The following is a 26,012-nucleotide window of genomic DNA, read 5'->3' as shown; positions in this document are numbered from 1 at the left end:
CCAATACGCGGGGTACTGGACACCTTGCCACAAGCAGAGACCATGAGAGTCCAGTTGGGACTCCATGATTCCAAGACAAAGCAGCAGTCGAGGGACGTCAGTAGTGAAGAGACTGGTGAGCCAACAGCAGCAAGGTCCCAGGTGCACAGAGCCCAGCTGACCCTTCTACTCTGAACTTGAGTGCCCCAACTCGGGTACCGATAAACCAACTGTGCTCCCTTGTTCCGAGGAACACTGTGACCCGAGCTACCCGTTGGGAGCTCCTGGACTTGTCTTTAGGTTCCCCCCGCCCTTCGATGCCTGCTTCTAAGTGCCCCCCCCCCCTTCTTTCTACTGGCATAGCGTGCACAGCTCCCACCCTTTCCAGCACCCCTGCAACAGCGCCCCCTACAACCCTATGTCCTGAACGAGAACCCCAGAAACTGAACGCAAATAACTGCATGCTATCCATGCCTTTTCTTCCATAGGATAGCACTGTGTGCAAAGGCGCATTTAAGTCTACTCAAATCGATTTTTAAGAAAGTACTTACTTGATAACAAAGTTCTTGGTATCAATATGTATATAAAAATATGACTTATTTTTCTAAATTGGTCTCGGATTAATTCTTTATTGTGTGTCTCATTTATGGCCTCTATGTGTGTGTCAACAAATGCTTAGCACTACCTTCTGATAAGCCTAACTGCTTGCCCACACTACTATAAAAGAGAGCATTTGGGTTATCATTAGTGCCTCTGTAAACCAACTGGGGTTTGTCTGGACTCTTTACACAGTGTATCTTTTTGGTCCACTATATAACGAACTAGCTACATTATCATCCTGGCTGCTGGGAAGTATGCGCTTTTCCCGGGGATGTTGAGTTTTACTGCATCTCAGGGTCAAATCCAATATAATCCCTTAGTTTTACAATGTCACCCCTTTAGGCACTTAAAACATCAGGAGTAGCAAAGGTGTGCAGACGATGCCTAGTCTAGTAGGTGGCACAGATTAGAAATGCAGGTTCCGGGTGACTCAGTAAATAACTCAACAGACTGGACGAGCAGCCAGTGATTAATTGGGTAAAAGAACAAGGTACTTTATAATTCATCAAAACTAGGAGTTACCATATGTGACACATACTGAATGCAAGATTGTGCTAGAACCTTCTGGATCAGAGATATGACCACAGCTAATTGTACAACATTTCTGCACCAGGCACATAATTTTCTATAGCATTGGTCAAATTACCAACGTTATTCTAGGTGGGCTTAGGCAGTATCGGACGACTTAAGTACTCTTCTGGCTTGCTACAAAGTTTATTAACACAATCTCGATCCAAAAGTCAGAAATGCCATGCAAAGGAAATAAAAAGTGTCAACATTACTATGATAGGCCATCAGTTTTAATGGTCTCTCGGTTCAACACTGGACAAATCAGTGGGTGAAAGCCCCCTTAGCTGAGATTACAGTTTAAAAGTAGTAAAAATCATTGGTAGACTTTCTTGGGTGACAGCAATCTTGGTATTATTTTAAAGGATATTGGGGATCCTACAACCGATTGCTAGTTTGGGCACTCTCCTAGTGATTTTCGGAAACAGTTGAAAAGCCGCCTAGTGCCTCAGCAGCGGGCAAACAAGCCGTAGGACGCTGCGTGGTATTACCAAAGTTTAAAGGCATGTTTCTCACAAATGGTCAGCGATTTCATGCTTTTCACTTGGTAGGGATACCCGCCAGACTGCAATGTAAAATAGTGATCTCTTCTTTGGAATCGTAAGGCTAGAGAGGTAGCTATAATCAACGGTAACAGACCCCATACTGGGGGTGTAAAGGCTCAGCCTTCAAATCTCTATGGGACTGGGAAATGCAGATAAGAGTTCCCTGGGGATTCGAAGTGCACTGCTGATGCTGCAGACCAACCAGTGACGATACACAAAAGCATCTCTGCTGCTCCATGACCCAGGATATGCTTATCTATGGTCTCCGTCTTGCTTCCAAGTGGCTGAGCTACAGAACTCTCTTGGTTCTTGGGTGATCTTGGTTTCCAGAAGCATATTTGAAGCAGATCAAGCAGTCAACTGGTCTGATCTTCCAGGAGTAAAGGCAACTGTTCTCCTCACAGGGCAATTCTGCTTCTCATTCAGAAGGGGCTCCAGGAATCCAGTCCTGTCCCAATCCTCAGAAGTAAGATAACAACGAGAAGAGACCAGTCTGGCAATTCATTGCGCTTTGCTAATGCACAGCAGTCTCAGTGTCTAAATTATGTGCAAGTTACTGTCTTATATATTTACAATTTGAGGTAGGAGGATTGCCATGAATCATTTATGGCCTAATGCCAAAGTTGGGGTTAGAACCCATATATCATAGTGTCAGGGTTAGTAACATTTGTTATCTGTTCTCAAGAATGGTTACTGGGAGGTTGACCCATCAAGGGCACTACGAAAGAGGTGGTTCCAATGTAATGCAGGGGTTACCCATGAAGCTGCAATGAAAGGTCCCACATGCTTCCTTGCTGGAAATATGGAGGATGCTGTGTTCACAAACCCCTCTAGGGATCACTCTACACAGGGTGCAGCCTCAGGCTGCCCAGTCTTCACAACAGCCTTCACTCCATTGGATCCTTTTGATGCAGACAGCCACTTAATGACAACAGAAGTACTCTTCTACTAACATTCTCATCAGTAATCTGCGCACATGCCCACAGCTACCGAGAAATCAAGGCTTACTGTTGTAACAGCAAATAAACTCTATCCATGCTGTCAAGTGATCCTCAATTTCTTCCTGTTTTTTTAATGCAGAACACGCTTCATGCTTCCAGTCTTTTTTTCTCCTTCTGCACTCTCTACTGATGTTCTTGGTGGTATAAATGTATTAGTGTAACTATAACAGGATAAATGTGCCTACTGGCTAGGTAAGGCTTAGATGTGTTAATTCCTGACACCTAATATATGAAATTAGCAACCCAGCAAGCTGAGCCAAAATCATTGGACTCAAAGAAAATCTACTAATTCTCATGTATTCAGCTATGCTCCTGCTTGCACTCTAGGCGAGAATTTAGTGACATGATCAATACTAGAACTGTGTGCATAGAGTATTATTTGGGTCGTGTCTTTTCTCAAGGAGCTTGGATCCATTGCTGATTTATGGGGGAATCCCCTTGACAGTGATTTACAGACTATTACAATTGTAATAAACCCTTTTACTGACTCAACAGTAAAATGTGAGGACATTTCCTTAGAAACAAACATCCTAAACCGAACTGGGCTAGAGAGATCGCTCTACATGAACATAGTAGAAGGCATATTTAACATTGCTACCTTTGACTGCTGGGTTCACAGAAGTAAGGTTATTTGGATCCTGGATTTGGGTTTTGAATAATTCTTTCTTCTAGGCTGTGACCACCTTTGCATCAGAATAGGTACTGCGACCTTCAAATTGAGTTTATTTGGATTTCTTATACTTTGGTATGTTTAGATTAGCATGCTAAACCCTTCCATTTGTCTATTTACAGTTTGAAGTAGTGCAACCTTGTTTTCATCGCGTATTCCCCCACCCCCAGTTGCCTTGGAGTTGCAGGAGCAATGATAAAGAATTTCAAAGTAATTCACTATTAATATGGATATCGGTTATGGCAGGTGGACCTCAAATGTTAGGATAGCTGGTACGGCCACATAATTTAGGTGAAGTATCTGGGTTGGTGTTCGCCCATGCATTGCTTTTTGCACTGGATAGCAGGATTTGAATTTCAACCACTGAGTACCACATCATTCCAATTTGGATACACTGTGTGCCTGCAAATGTAAAATCCTCAATCAGTGAGCTTCCAGGGCTAGGTGACTCCACATATAAAGAGTTGTTCCCTACCAGAACAGGTAAGGTTGTTCCAATTCATTCATATTGTCAAATGAGCTTTCACTGAGTCCAGATATTGCTTGCATGAAGAGTACATTTTGAAAAGAAAAGGAGTTGAAAAAGCAAGAACTACAACAGAAAAAGAGCAATGGGCACATGACAGAGCATGGCCACTATTTCCCAGGTGCAAAAATTGCAAATGTTGCTTTCTGATAAGTCAGAGTGCAACCACAACTCTTTGTTAAGCTGAATCAATCCCACTTCCTATCTCACTCTTGGTTGCATACATTTTCTTCCTCCACCCCAACAGCATTCAACGGTGCTCACCAGTGAAAAATGGGTCAGTGGCAGTTTTGGGCTTCTTCTTGCACACATATGGCAGCGCTGTGGCACAGTCCCGATTCTGCCAGGCGCCAGATGACTCGGTCCGGATTACTGCACAGTTCTCCTCATTGGAATTGCTAGGTTGATCTGAAAAAGGAGATGGGAGCAGGAGTGGGGGGGGAGGACAAAGGTAGATGAATCCAAAAGTTAGAACCAAAATAGCTACATTTAAGAGTTTCACACCAGAAATGACGGATGTGTGGTAAATTACTGTACTGGGCAACCAAGAGTACCCCATCCAGAAAAAGTTAGGCCAAAGACTACCACCAGGGCTGGGTATGAAGAGCAAGAGATGACAGAAGCAGAAGACTATTTTAGCAAAATAATCACTTGTTATGGATTAAATGTGGTTTTCCTTTTCTGCCTTGGCATACTGAAATCTGCAAGACGTTTGTATCTATCCCATAAGGCACTGCTGAGGTTATGCAGAACGCACGCTTAAAATCATCTTTCACCCTTGTAAAATGGCATGTTTTCAAACATCTATTCACACTCCGGTCTGCAATATCAACCTCAGAATCAATTGTTAAGTCACCACTGGACCACCAATACGGGTGCATTACCACGACAATGACTGACTGAGTGCTATATAAATGCCCACTAGCAATACCATGGCAGTTGAAGAGTGGACCGTGGTTCTGGATTCATTTTGCTATGATAATGTATTTTTGTTCACCAAGTACTTCTTGATTGTACACTCTTATTTCCAATGATAAAAATATGAATACAAAAAAAAAACGAGCCTACATTCTGAGAGTCCTAGGCACTGGGACAGGGAGCCGTGAGAAATGCTGGCTCATGCAGGACCCACCTTGGAGGGGTGAGGCATGACTGATTTGAACATGATCAGCGAGCAGTTGGCTAGAAGATAAGTTCTGTCATTTTCTTTCCATGCGCCAGCTCTGAACTCCACCTATTGTCACCTTCTCCCATCACAAACTTATATGATTTTTGTTTGGAATAGAGGATTCTCTTGTCTGACTCAATACAGAAGGAACCACTGAGTTAAATTCTGACTTTACAAGGTCCTTTTGGTTCAATTCTGGGTGCAGTACTGAAACGATACCAACAGCTGTTTTGGACAACGAGTTTGTGCGCAGATAGCGATATGCATGCTGCATTGATTGTTTTGGGTCTTTCACTGACATTCAACACATCCTACAAAGCAAATTGACATTGTTGGCATGGTGTTGGAATGGTTTTATAGTTTTCTGACAAACAGGTGGTTTCAGGTCAACCTGGTTTAGGCTGTTTCTAATACTAAAAATCTGATGTATGGTAGTTTCATAGGAATCTTTATTTCTCTACTTCTATTTAACTTGAATATGGCTTCACTGGCATGCTTAGTTGCTTGGCTTAGATTTCTTCATCTGTGCAGATGATATACAGGTCATCTTCAACATCGATGGAGGATTGCATTTTTACGGTAATCCCTATATTAGGTCAGTGTACTTTAGGGGGAGACTTTTTCAGTTCAAGCAGCAATGTTTTGAAATAAGATGTCTTTTTTCTTACGAAGCGAACCCTCTTTATTAAGGTGTAGAAGAAATTTAGAAACATCGCTGTTTCCCTCTTGATAGCGGAGTTGTTCGGACAAACAGTCTTCACTTGCTTTTTTGGTTTCTATCAAAAGAATTAGCATTTCTTAAAATCACAAACATATTTATCAGCGTACAAAAGGGTACAATATGAACATTTTCTTACTTGTTTTTATCTTCTGATTTCTAACGTGGCGCTTCACTTAAAGTAGCAGTGGTCTAACAGCCCACACAAAAATCACTTTGTGACTTTATTTCATGAGCAATAAGAAACTTTGATTCTCGCAGCTCAACGATAACAGTCAAATCATCTCTTTTCTGTTTCTGGTTGTTGGAAAACGACAGATTTCCTTCTGAACAGCTCTTTAAAAAGGATGACATAGACGTGACTGGTCAGAACGGACGGTAATTTGCAGCGACATCATTCCTGCAGCATGAAGCAACCGCAGAGTACAGTTTGTTTGAACCGTTCACGCATAAAATTTCAATGAAAGATATTTGGTCTATAACAAATCCCTCCCGATGAATGTCGTTCCCAAAATGCAATAGGACCCAAAAACATCAATGTACAAATAAAGCTATAACTAAGTGAATGAATGGAAAAATCTCATGAAATAAAGGATTCTTGTATAGAAACTTGGATTGGTAGAAGTACTCCTATTTATATTACTACACAAATCTGGTTAATTCATTAAGCCCAGCTACAGGGCTCAACGTACAAGCTGTGTGCCAAATGACACACCCTATCCCCAGTGTCTGTTTTCCGAATTGTTGGCTGACGCTACAAGGCTGAAGGCAATTTTACATGGCTGCATTTAAGGATCTCAGCTTTCATTATTTGATGGTTATCATTAGAGAGCTACATGGCACTCCTCAACAAACTAAAATATAAACATTTGTTTGGTTAGACGCACAAAGTTAAATAATAATAATAAACAAACTTGAGCAAGCCAATCTGCACTTTCATGTTTTGACATAAGAATTTTGTTTGTATGTTGAGGAAATCGAAAGGTTTAGGAACTGCACTAATAAATACCAACTAATGATACAAAAACATCTGGGGTTTTTTGAAAATAAATCTTAAGTAAACCAAGGGGTAGTGATTATAATAGTTTACTATTTGTAGAAGCACCAATTTAGAACGTTGTCAGGGGGATAGAATGCATTTCTAAATATTTTGTGAAAACATCAATATCTAGCAACAAAATGGTGGAGGGTGGACGGGATGCTGACCGGCTGAGAGAGAGGCCGCTACCACTTCCCCTTGACGTCAGACGCTAGCAACAGCTGCAAGGAGCCGTGAAGCCGCCGCCGCTGACAAAGCCGATGCCCCGGAGCCGCAGAGCTTCAGAAGTCGATTTCTTTGATTCCTCAGCGGGCAGGCTGACTTCCTGCAACCGGCGGACTGTGATTTTCTTGGAGGAGGAGAGGGATCTTTATTTTCCCCCTTTCTGGATGTCCCCCCCCTTTTTTTTGTGCTCCTAGTCTCATTCAGTGCGAGGAGCCAGTAGTGTAGCTGGAATTGAAGACTCTGGAGCTGGCAGTAAGACTCTCCCTGCTTGATAGCCAAGTAACTTTTGGTCCTGGTCTGATTTTACAGGTGTTGACTGCTGCAGCCCCCGGATATGAGGACTGGAGATAGTTTTCTGTGACTCCAGGTTTCTCTCCAAGAGGGGGTAAGTGAAGTTCTCCTCCTTACTCACCTTGGTTGAGGGTCGCTGGGAAGGTCCCTTAAGTAAATTTGGCAGCAATTCAAGCAGTACATTATGCGAAAGCTTAACAAAGGAGCTAAAGGGATTGCTCAGTCTGAGTCTACGAATTTGGGCCAAAAAGCTAACAAACGAGACGGCCAGGCCGCTGCATGATCGAACCACGCAGCCGCATTCAGAAAAGACCTTCCTCTTCTATCGGAATTTGCTGAAATGGAATGTGCTGAGGCCACTAAACAAGACCATCACGAAGCAGCTCTAGCGGATTCTGACTCCTCCATTAGCCCTAGTGAGATGGCTTCCTTAAGGGCGGATTCACTAATCTCTGCTGCTTTGACTAAAGTAACTTTGACAGCTGGAGGGGCAGTGGGGGAATCTACAGAGGTTAGAAAGTACCCTATTTTTTTTTAAAGCCAAACAGGGCGGGCTCTTGGCTGAAGCACAGCAGGAGATGGAAGGGAACGACCTCCTATTAGCTGATAATTCTTTGGACCCAGGTCCGGAAACTTTAAACTCCGAGACTGGTAGTCATCCTTCCCTTCCCTCCCTTCCATCCTCAGGCATGTTAAATCCACCAGCTGGAGGAGGGCCCATGTATCATTCTATGCCGGTGCCCCCAGAAGTGTCTATTTTAACATTATCAGGGGTGCCCGTGCTGGTTGATCCAGAGGGTTCTCATGTGGAGGACAGGCCTAACGTAAATCAGATTAATCCTTCTCTGGACAGTAGCTCTTTTTCCATGCAATGGGACGCGAAGAGTCTTCTTAATTTGATTCTTGAAGAAATTTGTGAGTTAAAAACCTCCCATTCTGCTGAGATCGCAGCAATCCATGCCTGCTTGACAAAGATTGAGGAAACCATGGCTCAGATCCCGGTACAGCTCTCGGAGGCCGAAACCAGGATTTCCCAATTGGAGGATCAAGTGTCATGTTTGAATTTCAAAGTAACCACCTTTCAGTCCCAGAGAACCACGCTGGAATTTAAGCTGGAGGAGTTAGAAAACCATTCTAGGCGCTCAAATCTTCGAATTCTTGGCATCCCGGAGGGCATTGAGGGTCAGCAGACGCTACAATGGATTGACTCATTTATAAAGAAAAATGTCCTCCCAGAATTTAATGGTGATCTGACGATAATGAGAGCCCATCGTGTCCCAGCACACCTCCCTCCTAATGCTAAATTCCCACGGACTATCTTGGTTAACTTCTATTGTTGTTTATTCTGTTTTGGTTTCTTTATTATTTTTCCTTCTTTTCAAGATGTTTAATGCTGTTAAAATGCTGTTAAAATGTTGCTTTTTTCATTCAGGAAGGGGAGGGCAGGGAGGGGGAAGGGCTGTTCAGCTGCACTAGGCACCAAGTCATTGTGCCAGTAGAAGGGTGGGTGGGTGGGACAGGTTGTCTGGTTCTGAGCAGGGGCGGCCATCAGCTCGGGCGACAATGAGCCAAGGGTGGGAACACGGGGGTGGAAAGGGAGCATGTGGGGGAAAACAATAAAACATTTTTTAGACTTTAATAAATCAGTCCATCGCTATCTAGAAAGGAAGAAGGGGGGAGGTAGGGGGAACAAGTTATCTTGCGGGCCATTAGGTGCAAAGTGGGATTTCTAATACTTTTAATTTATCAGGGAATATAGAAGCGTGTCTTTTATATTGTAAATGGCAAATTGGAAATACGACAAATGGGAAATAAGGAATTACTGAGGATGGTTTCTTTTAATGTAAATGGCCTTAATAAGAGGAAAATGGGAGCCATTGAAGCCTGGATTAAGACAGAGAATCCTTCCGCTATCCTGATACAAGAGACCCATATACCAGCGGGGAAATTAGCAGACTTCTCAATGTTTAAATCCTGGGCTGCATATGGGGGCTTCTCTTCATCTTCTGCAGCCCACAGGGGGACAGCGATTTTTCTCAGTAAGAAATTTCAGGCTGAGGTAGTTAATTCGGCGAGTGATCAAAGTGGATGATGGTGCTGGGTCACCTGTAAATTAGGACACAGATCTTTGACGCTCGCTAGTTTAAATGCCCCAGTAGAGGATAATACCACCCCATATGAGAAATTCTTTCAATCATTAATCCAAGTTTCAGGTGAGCTAATAGTGGGGGTGGGGATTTCAATTTGTTAATGAATCCAAAAATTGATTCCTCATCCAAGGTAAAAAAACAGTCAAAGCAAAAATCTTTTAAATTGGTTCAAAGTTATAGTCCAATGCTTGACATAGCTGACCCTTGGCGGGCTGCATTTCCCACTGAAATCGCTTATACCTGCTTTTCAGGGAGATTCCATACTTTCTCGTGTATCGATTATTTTCTTATCTCTAGGCGTTTGGTTTTTAATTCACAAAAAATTCTTCAGAGTGGGCTCTCGGATCATGCACTGATTATTTTATAGTTGGAATTGGGCGAATGCAAGAAATCCTCCAAAAGGTGGCAGCTGAATCGACAATACTTATTTGAGGAAAATTGGGTCTCTTTTACTAAATCAGAGAGTTTTTTTAGCGAAATTATGGCTCAGCTCCACTACATGTGGATTCGTTTAAAGCCTTTTTCCGAGGGCTTGCTATTGCTAAAGACGCAGAGAATTCAAGTGTTAGGAAGGAGAAGAAACATATACTTGAGTAAAAAGCGCAAAGGTCCCTTGATAGATTTCTTTCAAGCCCCTCGGTGGCGAACCATCGACAGCTGGATCAGGCTAAACAGAACCTGGCCGATAAATATTATGCTAAAAGTGAATCCCTATTCCACCAGGATAGGCAAAAGATTTATGAAGAAAGCAATTATTCAGGCAGATTTCTGGCATGGCAGGCAAGGGAGCGGGCTGTAAGTAATCAAATAGTTGCACTGAGATGCCCCACTTCTGGTTCCCGTTTGGAAGACTCAGGGGCAGTAGGAGACATCATGGTACAACATTGTGAGAGAATATATGGCCAACATCAATCAATCGCTATGTCATCTTTGGGGGATTTTCTCCAGGAAAATGAATTATCTGTATTAACAGATTTAGAAAAAAGGAATATGACGAGACCATTTACAAAAGAAGAGCTAGGGGAGGTTATTAAAAACCTCCCGAATGGTAAAGCCTGCGGGCCAGATGGCCTCCCTGCCGAGTTTTTTAAAACATTTTTGAGTGTAATTGTGGATTATCTCCTTTTATTGGCAAATTCAATTCTTGAAGGAGGATCCATACCTCTCTCTTTCAGAAAAGGGAACGTAGTCCGTTTTAAAAAACAAAGTAAAAATAGTGAAGACCCTAACTCATATCGCCCGATAACGCTTTTAAATTCTGACTACAAATTAATTACTAAACTCTTAGCCAATCGTTTTAATGAGATCGCCTCGCATTTAATCCATCCTGATCAGAATGGTTTTATAGCCGGGAGGCAGCTCGGAACCAATACGCATTTCTTAGTGGAGGCACTGGACTACTTTGAGACCCGGAAGATTCCAGCATTAGTAGTTTTTCTAGACGCCAAAAAGGCATTTGATTTGGTTATTTTGGAGACATTTTGTATTTTAACGAAATTTGGCACACCCTCCAAAATTACTGGGTTGGTTGAGAAATTATATATGAATACAGAGGCCAATATTATCATTAATGCCACTCAGGTCGGCCAAGTAAAAGTTAAAAGGGGAACCAGACAAGGATGCCCGCTATCCCGGTGCTATTCGCCTTTTTTATTGAGCCTCTCGCTATAGCAATCAGGAATAATGGGGATATTTGCCCTTCGCTTCCAACCAGGAGTAACGACATTATGCTTATTATAAAGCCGGAAGAGGAAGTGCAGGCAAAAGCCATCCAGATTTTTGAGAGTCGGTCGGTGGTTATAAAATTAATAAAAGAAAAACAGAAATAATTGTGTGGGTGTGCATCTAGGGTTTTATACCCCGATATTCTTCTGTGCTTAAATTCGAATCCCAAGAGGTACCTAGGGGTCTATTTTTCACCATTTATTTCGGAACTATAAGTTTTGAATTTCGTCCCATTGCTACGAAAAGTCCAGGACTTATTTACACGATGGAATTCTCTCCCTTTAACCATTCTCGGTAGGGTCGCTCTGATCAAAATGTCGATGCTTCCACTGTTCAATTTCCTTTTTTCAACAATTCCCTGTGTGTTAGTTAACTCCTTTTTCACGAAATTAGAGTCAATGTTTACATCGTTCCTGTGGGATAAGAAAATCCCCTGAATCGCACTTAGCACTTTATATGAGAAATTGGAAGATGGCGGCTTAGCCCTCCCCAATTCGAGGGAATACTATTTTGCGTATTTTGCACAATACATGTCTAGATTTCAGCAGGGCTTACAGTCGGGTCTTTATTAATTTGTTTATGAATTTAATATGCAAAGAAAATCAGATCCACTGCTCACTATCAATATTTATATCTCCTAAATTAGTAAGATATAAGTGTTTACACTGGTTTTTTCATAAACGCAAGGCATTTTTTAGACGGTATTCCATTCCAGTTATTAATGTCATAACCCCAATAGCTGATCTTCTTGTCTCAGCAGGTATTAGAGATTCTTTTTTAATTACACAAAATTGGACCAACGCTGGTTTTCATAAACTCTATGATTTTCTCCAGAATGATAGATGGATGAATATAAGCAAAATGTCTCAATGAATCCCTGGCGATTTCCTCCTCCTTGGGTCATATAATTTTCTCAGTAAATTCTTTAGCAAACTTGATCTGCTTCAGATTACTGGCCAGAAACAGTTAGTCTATGACCTGCTGGTAGATAGGGTAGTGAAAAAGCCGGGGGATTGGAAAAAATGTTTAGCCGCAATTAAAGGGGTAGATTTGGAGGCCAAGGCCATAACAAAATGGGATAAATATGAGGACTTGGAAATTACAGCAAATATGTGGTCTACAATTAATACTTTAAATTTTAGTTCAGTCAGAGGGGCTAACTGGAGAAGGATGTTGTATTTCAGCAAGTGGCTACTGTATAGAACCCCTTGCTTTGTAGCCAAGGTTTACCCCAATCAATCGGGTCAGTGCTTCTGGTGCCATATTCACCCTGCAGCCAATTGGACTCATATAATATTACAGTGCCCCTTGATCCAGAAGTTCTGGAACGATATGTTTGAATAGCTGGCAACAGAAGGTTTGATATTAATTGGGTTTAACGATCGACTGATAGTGTGGGGCTATGACCCAGATCTGCGGCTACCCGAGAAGTTGATTAAACTTTTATATACTGGTATGGCGGTCGCCAGATCACTCCTACTTCAAAGATGGCGAACGGATCTAATTCCGTCTAAAATTGAATGGGTTCGGAAAATGGGTCAGGTTAAAAGAAGCGAACGAACCTATGCTTCACGAATTGGGGGACTTAAGAAATTTGAGAAGATCTGGGCATTGTATTTTGACAGTGATTTTTAAAGTTAGTATATAATCTGTTGTATCCCTTCAATTTGTCCTTTTTATGAATCTTAGAACCTGGCATTTTAACATGGAAGTATATTTCATGTAATTTGATCAGTCTTTTTGGAAGCAGTGGACATAAGTCTCGAGATTCTAGGTGTTCTTTTTATCTTAGGGCTTGATAATGTTTTTTAAGATCCCCCTGCTTATTAACTATTAGATGTGCTGTTTTATGATCAATTGGTGTTATTTATTACCCCTTCGGATGCTATTGATGGATTTTAAAGGATGTATATTTGGATTTAATTCGATGTATTTTATATGGTTTGCAATAAAATAAAGAATAAAAAAATATCTAGCAACAAAATGAGTGTTCAAAATGCATAAACTATACATATAAATTAGATGCAAGCCCATGTCAAGGTCTTCAGCCCTGTAGGCTAAACAGTTGTAACATTTTCAAATTATTTTTCGAAACACCAAGAAAGTTCACAATGGACTGGCCTGTAGAAGTCCCAGGACCTTTACAATAAAATACAATACACAATACACCAACATTTATAAAGTGCAACAGCTACCTCAAGCAGAGGTGTCCCGGCGCTAGCGTGATCCAGCAAGACATGGGAGGAAGAGGATAACAAGCAGAAAACGGTTTCAGGCTAACCACGGCTAAAAAGCCATGTCTTTAAAGCTTACCTGGACTCCCCTTCAGCCGGTATAAACCGAAGTCTGTCCGGAAGGGAGTTCCATAATCTGGTTGCTACTACTGAGAAGGCCCTGCTACCAATGCGAGCTTTCTAAAATTGGGGAACACACAGCAGATTCTGTGAGTTAGAGCGTAACAATCGCATTTGCTGATAGGGGCGGATGCGTTTTTTGATGTAATTGGGGCAGCTGCCTTTCTGGGCCTTGAACGCAATTGTCAAGGCCTTGAATTCTATCCGCTTCACAACCGGCAACCAGTGGAGCTGTTTGACATGCGGAGAGATATGTTGTCTAAATGGCACTATTCGAATCAATCTTGCAGCTGCATTCTGCACCATCTGCAGTCTCTTTATCAGATACGCCAGAAGACCAAAAAACAGACTGTTGGCATAATCAAGCCTTGAAGTCACTGTGGCATGAACAACTAATTTACGACAACTCTCTGGGAGTAGATATGGAAATTTCCTCAACCCCTTCAGAATTCCGAAGCAAGTGGATGTAATGGACCGTATTTGGGATTCAAATGTCATATCAGCGTCCCATTTTACACCCAGGTTTTTTACCGTAGAAGTCGGACAGGGTGAGGAACCCACTTCTTCTAGCCACCACAGACCAGGCAGCGGTGGGGAATTCATGCCGAAGAACAAAACCTGAGTTTTCTCTGTGTTCAGTTTTAGCTTGTTATTGGTCATCGAGAGTTTGCTGATTGGTCCTTAAAGGAGAACACCAACTGTGTGTCATCTGCATAGGAGATGTTTTTTATTCCCCATTTTGAAATGAGCGCACACAAAGGAGCCAGATAGATATTAAAAAGTAGCGGGCTCAGCGCTGAGCCCTGCGGCACCCCACACCAGAGGGGTTTAGCTTCTGATTTAAAAGGGTGTAATATCACTCTTTGCGTGCGATCGCGGAGATAGGACTTAATCCAGGCGAGTGCAGTCCCCTTCACTCCCGCCCATTTCAGTCTGGCCAGCAGTATTGGATGGTCCACCGTATCAAAAGAGACGGACAGGTCCAACAGCACTAGCCTAGCTGAGGCTCCACTGTCCACCTCCATTCTTATAGATTCGGCCTCCTCCAGCAAAACCGTCTCGGTGCTAAAGCCCGCCCGGAAACCAGACTGTGTTTCATGCAGTATATCGTTGCTGGCAATTAAATTACTAAATTGATGTTGAACCAATTTTTCCAACATCTTCGCCGGTGCCGGGAGAAGAGAAATAGGGCGATAGTTTTTTTACTCCACCAGGTCAGCATTAGGCATTTTTAGAAGGGGGTAGGAGCATAGCATGTTTCCATTTCTCTGGAAAGATGCCAGTAGGTAGTGAATTATTCCATATGTGATTAAGAGCCGGTTTGCGAGTATAGGCAAGAGCTTCCCACAGTTTCGGGGGACAGTGGTCTGCTGGGGATCCTGACTTGCATTTCAAAATTCCACCCAAGGATACCCCAAGTGAGATGGGAAGAAATGCAGACAGGGAAGCATCCCCAGCATGGCTCGCCTCATCTACAGACTCGATGGTGTCCTGCTTAGGCGAGAAGGCTTCGTAAACCTTATGTATTTTTTCCTAAAAAAAAACTGACAGTTTTTCAAAGAGTAAAGGGGATGAAGGTATCTTACTCTCTAGCACTGTGGGTTTGGTGAAGGAGTGGATTATATTAAAAATGTCTCTGCTAGAATTATCTGACGTATTGATACGCTTCACAATCTGGTCCCTTCTAGCGATTTTCATAGCTTTGTGAAGATCTATAAAGGCATCCCTGTAGGTCTTTTTTGCCAATGGACAATATGCTTTTCTCCAGAGACGCTCTATGCGCTTACAGTTGCTATTTGCCATTCTCAGCTCCTCCGTGAACCATGGCGCCGAAGGTGCCGTTTTAGGAGAGCAGACTAATCTAGCTGGTGCAAGATTACCCAAAGCATTGACCTCATACCCATCTCAGGGCCAAGGATGAAGGCGGACACCTTTCATTGCGTATGTGGATAGCCCTTATATTGCGGTATGGAAACAACATTTTACATGAAGGTTTTTGGATCGGACTTCATTCGAGTTTTTATTCTTTTCCTCTCACTAATTAATTTTCTGCAGCTCTGTTTTAGACACAATCGCGAGTGTATGGTATCGAAAGGTATTTAAATGCTTAATGTCCGAAGCTTTGGAGCGTTTGCAAGAGAAACTTGAAAGGTGAACTTTATATTGGCCTGGTCCCAGTTCAGCAGTATGGGAGTTTTTTAAATTTCCTTTGATGGGGCGAGAGGGGGGTCTTGGATGGAATTGAGCCCACCTATACAGCTAATTTCTAAGGATCAAAATACTTAGCATGCATATGAATCAGTCTTTAGCTTACCACTTTCCCAGTTGAGGTACTTCAGGGGAGAACTGTCAGACCACTGCCAGCCACCATTGATGTCGAAATCATTCAGCCCAATCCAGAGGGTGGAACTGTACCCGGTCAACACTCCTGGTGAAGGAAACAAAAGACAGAGTGAAGAAAGCAGCGGGTAGGACAAGAAGTGAAAACAATATGGCTATAGAAAAAGTATGCAGAAGAATCAGACTAGAGAAAGAAAGAAGAGGAAAGAAGAGAAGACATGGTGCAATGAGATCAGGAGGGAAAGAAGAAAAAAGAAAAGGAATACAAAAAAAAAAGGAAACCATTGTACAGCTTCCCTTTTAGAAATTGGGTACGACGGCATCAGACGAGCGCATAGACTGCATGCTCCCTCTTCCCGCCAAAAGTCTTCCAAGCATGTCAAGATTTTTTAATTAAAAGCAGCACCCATCCCTTTAAGGGACATGACTGATTTAAAATCAAATCCTGATGTGTGACCGGAGACAAGCAGATCTGTTTTCCCTTGTACACCACCATCCATGAGTTTACAGTCATTTGTAAACAGTCACAAAATGTGACCTGCTTCATTAATATTTAGGAGAAGTTTTGCAACTCTTTACGTATATACACTTTCATGAGACTGATCAGTACATCGGACTCATCACAAAATGCTGGCCAAGTTGCAAAGATTTGATGCAAATTTGGTGCAAACTATCTGCAAGCTGCACAATGATACATCAGGTGACGAGTCCTAAAAACATTAGTGCGATTCACGATGTTTAGTCAGGTCTTCCCCACAATTCCACTCTAGATTACACTTATTTTTTGTCCTTTAGACATTATGGCTTGTGAAAGGGAGTTGGATATAACAGCTACTGGTGCTGAACATGCTTTTGTGAACACCTTTATGTTACCATCTAACCAGCCACCTGACCCCTATTTATTTATTTCCAGCTCTTAATTAATATTGACTACATTTTCCTCCCACCAAAATCCCAGGAAATATTCCCCATGTCCCGTCTCAGAGTTCAGGCATACCTCTAATTAGGAAATCCAGAGGAAAAGGAAATTGCCAGCTATGAAACCTTTACGTGGGGACCCAGGCCGACAGGCACAGCTTTCTGGACATTAAGTGGAGCAATTAATGTCATTTACCACTAGTACCTAGGGGCCACAATTCAGTACAACTGGTGCCACTATAGCCAGGGAACTGATGTCAAAGGACTATAGTGGGCTACTTCCCAATAATCATAGACAGAGGAAGGGAGATAGAGATGACTCTTGCAAGCGCCAATGGGACACGGGCAGCCAGGCACAAGCTAGAGCACTGTATCGTGTAGCACATACATGAGGTCCAACATGCCCAGACACACAAGTCAAAGTGACATACACCACACAGTTATGGGAAATGTGAAATGTGAAAATATGGCGCAACAGCAGACAACAGTAGAGAGCGTCACACAGCTATATGTGATAAAAGAGCAGTGCAGGCCAAAAACTCATGCTGATGAAAAAGAGGTGAAGAGTTTACTTGAGAACAGGGTGCATGACCTGTAAGGTCATAGTTCAAGGAAAACTCATGTTTAGTTAGCTTAAAGGATGTATGGCCTTAGCACACAGGCACATCTGCATGTATTTTGTGTTTTCAATAGATTGGAAGATGATTAGACAATAGAAGCAGGAGACGGAGTTAGCCAAGAACACAATGATAAAGCACACAAAACAATAAATGTGCATTCAGCCCAAATACACATGCGTTCACAAGTAAAAGAATACTTTATTTGTGAAGCACTGTTAGAACTGCAATAAAGGATGTGTAGTGAATTAGGCTTAAGTCTAGGGTCACAGGTGGCCTCATGTTTTCTATCATTAATGTGTACCAATGTGTAACCGTTTAATAACTTATTTTTTTAACTTTTGCAACCTCTATTGTTCAGCTCTGTATAAAAATAGCTGTCTGTGAAGCAGAAAATTGAGACCGGCTGCTTACTTGTGTGAAGAGGTTGTTTCTCACTGTCGCAACAGTAAAGGGCTGTTTTACATTGCCAAGAGGAGTCCGTCTTTTGTTCATTTTTAAGTTACCCTGCAACAACACAGTTGTGTAGGCAAACTTGAAGCGTGTCCAGAAGTCATAGAGGAAAAGGACTCCAGATACAGGAGACTAAACAAACTTTACATGAGGGACCAAATAGGCAATCCATCCATAGCAGTACAAGTATAAAGAGGTGTAACCCTGACTACAGGTTAGAGTAACACCATTGTCAGTCTCTCATAACCTTGGCTGTGAGGGCATTAATCATTCAAACAATGGATAGTGCACTTTGGTTGTCCCCTCAACATCACAGCCCAGTTCTGATGTCTCAAAAAGTAGAACCTCCAGTGGCTACCCATGAAAGTGAACTAACTGGGGCAAAGCCCCTTGGGCCTAGCCATAAAACATGTACAAAGGCAGGGCATCTCAGCTTCACAACACCACTCTGGAATCATTTCCACAACCGTTTTCATGTTTGCATCAACATGGTAGATGTCAAATACCAAATAATGGATTGTCTGACTTAGCCCAGAAATGAGTGTCTAACATTATCTAATGCAGAGTATCAGGTACTTTGCAAACGTCTGAACAGAACACTGTGATACCTTTCTGTCAGAGAGTTAGTCTATTCTTTCAATGCAGAACAATGAAGGGGGTTAAAAAATAAGACTAATGCAGGAATTTGGAAAGCTAATAAATCTGGTGTTGGCTGCCAATGCGGATTTCCTTGGAATGTTTCTTGTTAAAGTCTAACAATGCCTTTTTTATCAAGGCTTTAAAAAAAAAAAAATCACTCAAAGTTCTTATGTCTGGAGCCATCTTTCAATGGTTTTAAAGAAGCCTAAATCTAATGATGAATGAAGCCTGCAGTGCCCATGCAGGATGCGGTTCACTGTAAGTGGCAGCTAGAGTCTGGTAGCAGTGTCTGGGGAGCTGCTGGACCTTAGTAAATTGTTTTGAAAAGGTTAAATAAAGACACATAGACTGTAGTGAAGACAGGGTTCTGCTTGCACACATTGCTATGTTAGCATAAGCGTATTAGAAGTTTAAACACCATTTTGCCCATTGGCAGCTTTTGCACACGACACTACGTGTATCTGTTATTGTAAGTTAAACTGCTTGCTTTTCTTCACATGAGAACGGTCTGTTTTTCACATCCCTAGACTTACACTGCGACCTTAGTCTGCACACTGTGTGCAGAAGTCTTCAAGGTCAAATAATGTATGCTGTTGCTTCAGGTTGATCGGCCCACGCTCTAGACACAACACACACACAGCTGCAAATATCTGAAACTCGGTACCTTTAATATTGCATTGCATGCATGATGCTGGCACTTGGAGAAAACCTTTCCATCTACAGACAGCGTTGCTGATCCTGTGATGTGATTCACCAAAGCTGATCTTGGAGGTATGGGGTTCCCCATTCAAACTAGAGACCTTCTATTATTATAAAACTAGCTTCTAGCCAGGGAAGGGTGGCACGCAAGGCGCTATAAGACCTGTTTGCACTATCATTATAACATGATTTCTCCCTTTGTGTTTTATGGAACTGTAACAATGCTCATTGTTTTATTTCTAATCATTTGCCTGCTTATGTTAGCCAAAATACTGCATCGTAGAGCACGTAGTTAACAATAAAAATTTTAAACTTTTCCGTGTCTCTGATTACTCATCTTGTGGACTGGTATGAGAATAAAAACGAAAAAGTGTTCTTGATTCCTACTATTCCTGAGAGTACCCTAAATCGCTTGTTCTGGGTTGTCTAATCATTGGTAGCTTCGCTGTAGTACGGAGAAAGAATGAGACACTGATGCTAGTCGGATAGGGGTTCTGGGTACTGAGGTGAGTTTTTTGGTACACCACAATTCACTGAGGTCCTGGTTTCCTGTGCCTAGTTCTGTGCATGAGCAGAATCCCCGCAACATGGCGCACCTAACGTTTGGTCTTGTATTCGAGATGCTTTAGTAGTGCTTATATTTGTCCACGACACCCTCACTCCTGTTTCCGGTTGACAGAAGTGACGGATTAACCTACCTATATGGATAAATTATAGGTTCATTCAAGCTTGATAATTAGAAAGGTTTGCGTTTTGGATTACTACCCTTTTTGTGCTACACTGTTTTTCTTCATATAGCACCGCATAGTCGCGGAGCGCTCCGGAGTCATCTGACGCAGTTTGGGGTGCCAGACGATGGTAGGTCTGTAATCTTTGTGGTGAGTGCCGATGCAGCGTTCCCCTTTGAGCTTTTCTACTCTTGGGTTACTTTTCTGCAGTTGATGTGGATGATAAAACATTCCATTCTTACAATCCCACCACAATACCTGCGAATTACACACCATATAGGACTCAGGAGATTCCGATTTCCGCATGGCAGCATCATATTTGATTTAATGGCGCCCTCCCCCACGCCGTAACTCCAGTTCGGTTAGGTCCCTTGTCTATCCCTGGGGCCACTTGGCCAGTCTTGGCCGGGTTCACACCACATCCACGTTATTTGCAAGCCCCAGTGAACGACGTACGTCAGCTACATACCGCCTTGATAGCGGTATACAGGGTTTTAGTGCAATACGTTTCATGCAACCTCCAGGTGGGGGCACCTGGAGTTGCGGAGCAACCAGTTGGACCGGACGGGATTTCTATTAGTCCCGTCATGGTTAATTCGGTAATGGGCAAGCACCCCCATAATAAGGACGATATGCCTTATTGGCTTGCTGAGAAATTTGACCAGCTGGAAGCGGTATTTCCTAATACGACTCCTGTTGAAAAACACAGGATTCTGACGATTAGTTTGCAGAAAGACTTGGTACCTGAGGAGACAGATTGTGAGAACTGGGGTAAAGTATTTGCAGCAGTCTATGCGAAGCGCTTCGGCACACCATCTATGACTGTGCTGCCCTCCGTGATTAAGCGGTCGAGTTGGGAATGAGGCTTGTTGGAGTATTTTACGTTGCTGATTTCATCCTTGCTAACGTCTAGGGAGATGCAGTTAACTTTCAAGTGTCAAATGAGTTACGCCTCGTCCCCGATGCCGATAAACCCAGGCAGTTACCGAAAATTATTGCAGAGGCTTATAAAACCATTGGCCGCAATAGTATAGGTATTAAGAATTTTGCTAAAATAGCAGCTCAACGGCAAACTTAGACGGCTAAGTCTACTAAAGACGACCGTCCAGTTTTTCTTAAACAAAATTGGAAAAATAAGAAACAGGGGAAGCAGCAACAGAAACAAGGGTCGCGTCCTGCATCACCAATACCAGTGTCTACTGAACGCACATATGAATTTTGCGATCGCGCGAGAATTAGGTCTCCTGATAGATTTCAGGTTCCTGATCAACGTTCTCCTCATTCTTCACAGGAAACATCGGTCTCACAAGCCGGTGGAGGAGAACGCGGCACAGGTCGGGGTGCCCCGCAAGGACGTGAGCAGCCCCGCCCGGCTGATGGTAGAGGCAAGCAGGATGATTTTCCACAGCAACGCCCTCCATTTCAGAAAAAGAAAGTTGCTGCATTAACAGCGAGGTATGCCACAGATAGTGAGAACACAGCTTCGGAACCTGACATGGGAGCTAACGCTGCTAGACAGCGCAGCGGAGGTTACAATAGTGCGGCAAGCACTGCGTCCGTATCTGAAGGCGACAGCAACCAACATGTTCATTACTGTAGAAACTGCTGACACTAGAGCGGCTTCCCCTGACAGACTATATGAAATAGTCCTTTTAATTGAAGGTGACATACAACGTACAATAAGAGGGATTTTTTGCGAAAATCTGACCTCTACATATGACATTTTGTTAGCGGAAGCGGACTAGCCCCCACCTTTCGTTTTGGCCGCTCCTAGAGGGGCGGAGGAGCAGTGGGTTTCACGTATTTAACATTTAATTAAGGTGATACAGTCCCTATTGCTTACAAATCACACTTGTACACTTCGGCTGAAATGCGCTTTTCTTCTGTTGAAAAAGTATTGACTGCTGTGCAGATGGCGATTCTAAAAGAAAGAGCGCTGTTGCAGGGGAAACGCATGTTGGTGGTAACACCGTATCCTGCCCTTGAGGCTGTGACGAGAGCCAGTGTACCAAATTCTAAAGCTTTCCATCAGTGTTGGATACAGTGGGCCACTTCCTTGATGTCTCCGGATGTCACGTTTATCTTTGATTCCTCATTGCAAACTCAGGAGTATTTGCAGTATGAATTTGTTAATCCAGCTCCTCAGTCCATGCGCCCGCTTGAGGAATACCATTGTATCATTTACACTGACGGTTCGGCGCAACCGGCGATGGAATCAAAGCATGCTTATTCAGCAGCCTGCGCAATAGTGGTGGGTACCATGGTGAATGGAGAACTCAAGTCCGATGTCGTGCATACGCAGACATTAGGGGACTGTACCGCTAAGTTGGCAGAGCTACGGGCTCTAGTGCTTGCACTGGAGTTTGATGATCCCTGTGTGACTACTCTTATTGTAAGTGACTCTTACTACTGTGTACAAAATTTCAATGAAAATGAATTCTTTTGGACTCAGAATGCTTTTCGTGATTCCAAAGGTAGCACAATCAAACATAAAATGCTTTGGGTTCGAGTTGCAGAACTTAAAGAACGTCTGCCTCTCGTGAATGTAATTCATACTCTTGGTCACCAGCGCGTAGGAGTACACGCTGTTGGTAACAATTTAGCTGACGAAGCAGCGAAAACAGAAGTGGCAACATATCTGGTAGCAGCAGTTACAAGATCCTTAAAGTAAGATTGAAGATGACATCTTGGCTGCTATTGCTGCGACTGAGAAGGGAGATAATTACCCTACGGGGTTCCCTTCTAAATACGCTTATCATTTAAGTCCTGATAAAGTTCCCTATGTGAGAATTAACGACGTTGGTGACAGATTGTTTCCCAACGCGGACTGCAGACTATTCTTGATAACAGCAGCTCACGAAGGCATGGCCTCGGCTCATGCAGGCGTTTCAGCGACTGTCACTATCTTGCAACAACGTTACTGGTGGCACGGATTATATAAACAGACTCGTGATTATGTCCTTACTTGTGACATTTGCCAGCAGATTAAAACTTCGATTGCTGCGCGTCCACCACAAACACAATTGCACATATCTAATAAACCGCTTGGGTGTGTTTATCTAGATCACTGCGGTCCTTTCTCCTCCGATACTGCGTATAAGTTCATCTTCGTTGCAGTGGATTCGTGCACACGTTTTCTATGGGTTTGGCCACAAAGAACTGCTGATGCTCAAACTGTCATTAGGGATTTGCGTGTCTTTGTGGGAATTTTTGTATGTGGCACCTTCCATTCTGGCCAAGGTCCAGCGTTCACCTCTAAGGCATACAAAGAAGCCATGAGGTCTTTGGGGGTCCAAGTCAAATTTTTGTCTCCATACCGGCCTGAGGGCAATTCTGTTGTGGAGTGAATGAACCATGACTTAAAGCAATCTTTGACAGCTAGGGTTTTAGGTAATGGCAGAAACTGGTTGGCCCATTTGTATAGCGTACAACGTACACTTAATAATCTCCCTAGAAGGTGTCTGGGTGGGCAGACCCCATACGAAATGCTCTTTGGCATAAAAATGTTTGTCCCGGACCTTGATGGTCTAGACATGGCGGCGGCGGCAGCACCCTTTGACGTAGATGATCATTCTGCTATGTTACAGAATCTACAAGAGGCTCGAGACAGTCTTGCAAAGGAACACTTGCCCTCCACATCTGATGCTGCACTGCAGATTCCGGTAGTAGGCTGGCTACCTCGAGTCAGAGACCTGGTCCGTGAGAAGGTGGAGAACAAGGAGGTGTTCGGCCCCTCTTATCGTGCACCTGTTCCAGTGCTTGGCGTGCAGGGTACAAGAACAGTAATTTTACCTCCACTTCCTGGTCGCAAGGATAACAGGTACATCTCCATTGACAATGTCAAACTACAACGAGTGGCCGATTCTTCTTAGTATGACTCCAGCGGTCTCTTGTACAGCAATGCTGAGAAATTCTGCTTTGGCCTCGGTAAATACGAACATGCCTGACAATGCCATCGAGATGCATACAGTTACTAATCCATTATTGAATCCACCGGCTGGTGATCCCCATGAAGATACTGAGTATACCTATCCCACAGATCTGTCATTGCCTGGTGTGCAGGCAAGTGCAGTTGACCAGTCACGTTTTTCATTTGACACTAACTCAACAACATCGAGTGACCCATCGAAAATTTCTATTGTTGCTGTTTGGTTTAAAAGACATTTTTTACTTCCCCCTTGGACTTATAATTGGTTGGTGCTCATCTCTATTTATTTATTTGTGTCGATTGGATTTGTGGTTGTCTTTTTTTCGTCTTGTAAATGGACATTATCTTACAGAAAGATCTGCAATTAGATTAACTGATGGAACTTTGGCACCCCACTCCTCATCACACATCATGAAGAGAGACCAGACTTTTGTCAATATTACTGCCTGGCCTGTGTTAGATGGATTGTATGGGATGATGTAAAATTTTAAAGTCATGGTCCTACAGAGGTGATTAATGTCCCCAATGTACTTCGTGTTTCTATGGGGGATGTTGTGAAACAAAACATATGTTCTGCTGATTGGGATGTCCAAGCCGTTGACTCTTTTTTTCTGATTTGAAATATTATGTTGCTTTTGATGCTGAAGATTTGTACTTAGACTCAGGGAATTGTTTTGTTACCAGCACTATGGCAATAATTTCCTGCATAAAGCTAATACATTTAGAAATGTGGTTAATTATACACCCAATGGGAACATTGTCCAGCCCCCATTGAAGGTAGTTCAAAAGCTCTATTGAAGAACTTCACATATTTTACTGATTTTAGTCGATCCAATCCTGAAGCCTTTTATTTCAAAATAACTGCTGGGTCCACTTCTAAAGTTAGACTTACACACACTAAATTACTGTATTCAAAGTCCTTTATGGACCAATTGGCTATAGGGGGCTATGAACTGTGGAAGGATTCAATTGATCTTAAATCAGTTTGGGGTTCTAAAAGCTGGCAAGTGTAAGGCATAGGAGCTTTACATTGTGCATGCCTCATCCCTAACCACATGTTTTTGAATTCTAGTATTTCCCAAACTACTTTGGATTGGCTACTTCTAAAAAAAATGAATGCCCCTACCATTCCTGATCTGGGTGTTTATCCTACATGGGACAATCACACAGATATGTCCCTTGATGAATTGCAGTCCCTAATTACTAATGACTCCTTCAATATTTCCAACTTGGATCCCCAAGGATGGTTATTATGGCAAAAAAGTTCAGATTCATGCCAACATCGTTTTCTGGGACTAGCCCCAGGCTATATACAGGTTAGGGTGGACCCTCGTTTTGAAACATACCATTCTGTTACTACCTATTCAGTAGGCAAATTATGTTAAAACTGGCTTAAACATTCCACCTTAGCGTCAGTTAAACTTCATTTGTCCCAATTGACCGACGGTGTTGATTTGAATGACTTTGTTAAAGGCCCTGTAGGAGGCAGGTCCAAAAGATGGGTATATGCTATTTACAACGAAGTTTGGAAATTATCTCGTATTGAAGCTGCTTCTAGATTGAGGGCTATTGATCATGCTAATTTGGAAAAAGTGCTTGCTGTCATTGAGAATAGCATTAATACTCTTTCTTCCAGAATTTACACATTAGATAATATTGTTTCATCTGTTGTGGATATTGTGGCTGTCTCAGCCCGGGCTGAAGACTGAGACACACACGGGGTGAGATGACAGAGGGTGACGGAGGGAGGGAGAGGGAGACGGAGGGAGGGAGAGGGAGACAGAGGGAGACAGAGGGAGGGAGAGGGAGACAGAGGGAGGGAGAGGGAGACAGAGGGAGGGAGAGGGAGGGAGAGGGAGACAGAGGGAGGGAGAGGGAGACAGAGGGAGGGAGAGGGAGACAGAGGGAGGGAGAGGGAGACAGAGGGAGGGAGAGGGAGACAGAGGGAAGTAGAGGGAGACAGAGGGAAGGAGAGGGAGACAGAGGGAAGGAGAGGGAGACAGAGGGAAGGAGAGGGAGACAGAGGGAGAGGGAGGGAGACAGAGAGGCGCAGCCTAGGGGAGACAGAGGGAGGGAGAGGAAGGGAGACCGAGAGAGGGAGGCAGAGAGGGAGACAGAGGGAGGGAGGGAGG

The 26,012-nt window shown here is 43.0% G+C and overlaps 1 protein-coding gene across 1 annotated transcript in view; it reads right to left on the bottom strand.

The window, feature by feature from the left end:
- The window catches only part of LOC146870357 (C-type mannose receptor 2-like), a 937,589-nt gene that overhangs the window by 550,204 nt on the left and 361,373 nt on the right, over nt 1-26,012 (bottom strand). The window contains 2 exon segments of the mRNA XM_085640508.1: nt 4,153-4,296; nt 15,873-15,986. Of these exon segments, the coding sequence (XP_085496634.1) occupies nt 4,153-4,296; nt 15,873-15,986 (258 nt within the window).

The sequence above is a fragment of the Triturus cristatus genome, chromosome 1_1 (assembly GCF_964204655.1).
Source record: "Triturus cristatus chromosome 1_1, aTriCri1.1, whole genome shotgun sequence".
In the NCBI taxonomy this organism is placed as follows: domain Eukaryota; kingdom Metazoa; phylum Chordata; class Amphibia; order Caudata; family Salamandridae; genus Triturus; species Triturus cristatus.
Note: the sequence above shows the minus strand (reverse complement) of the source record. Positions and strands in the feature narration are given on the sequence as shown.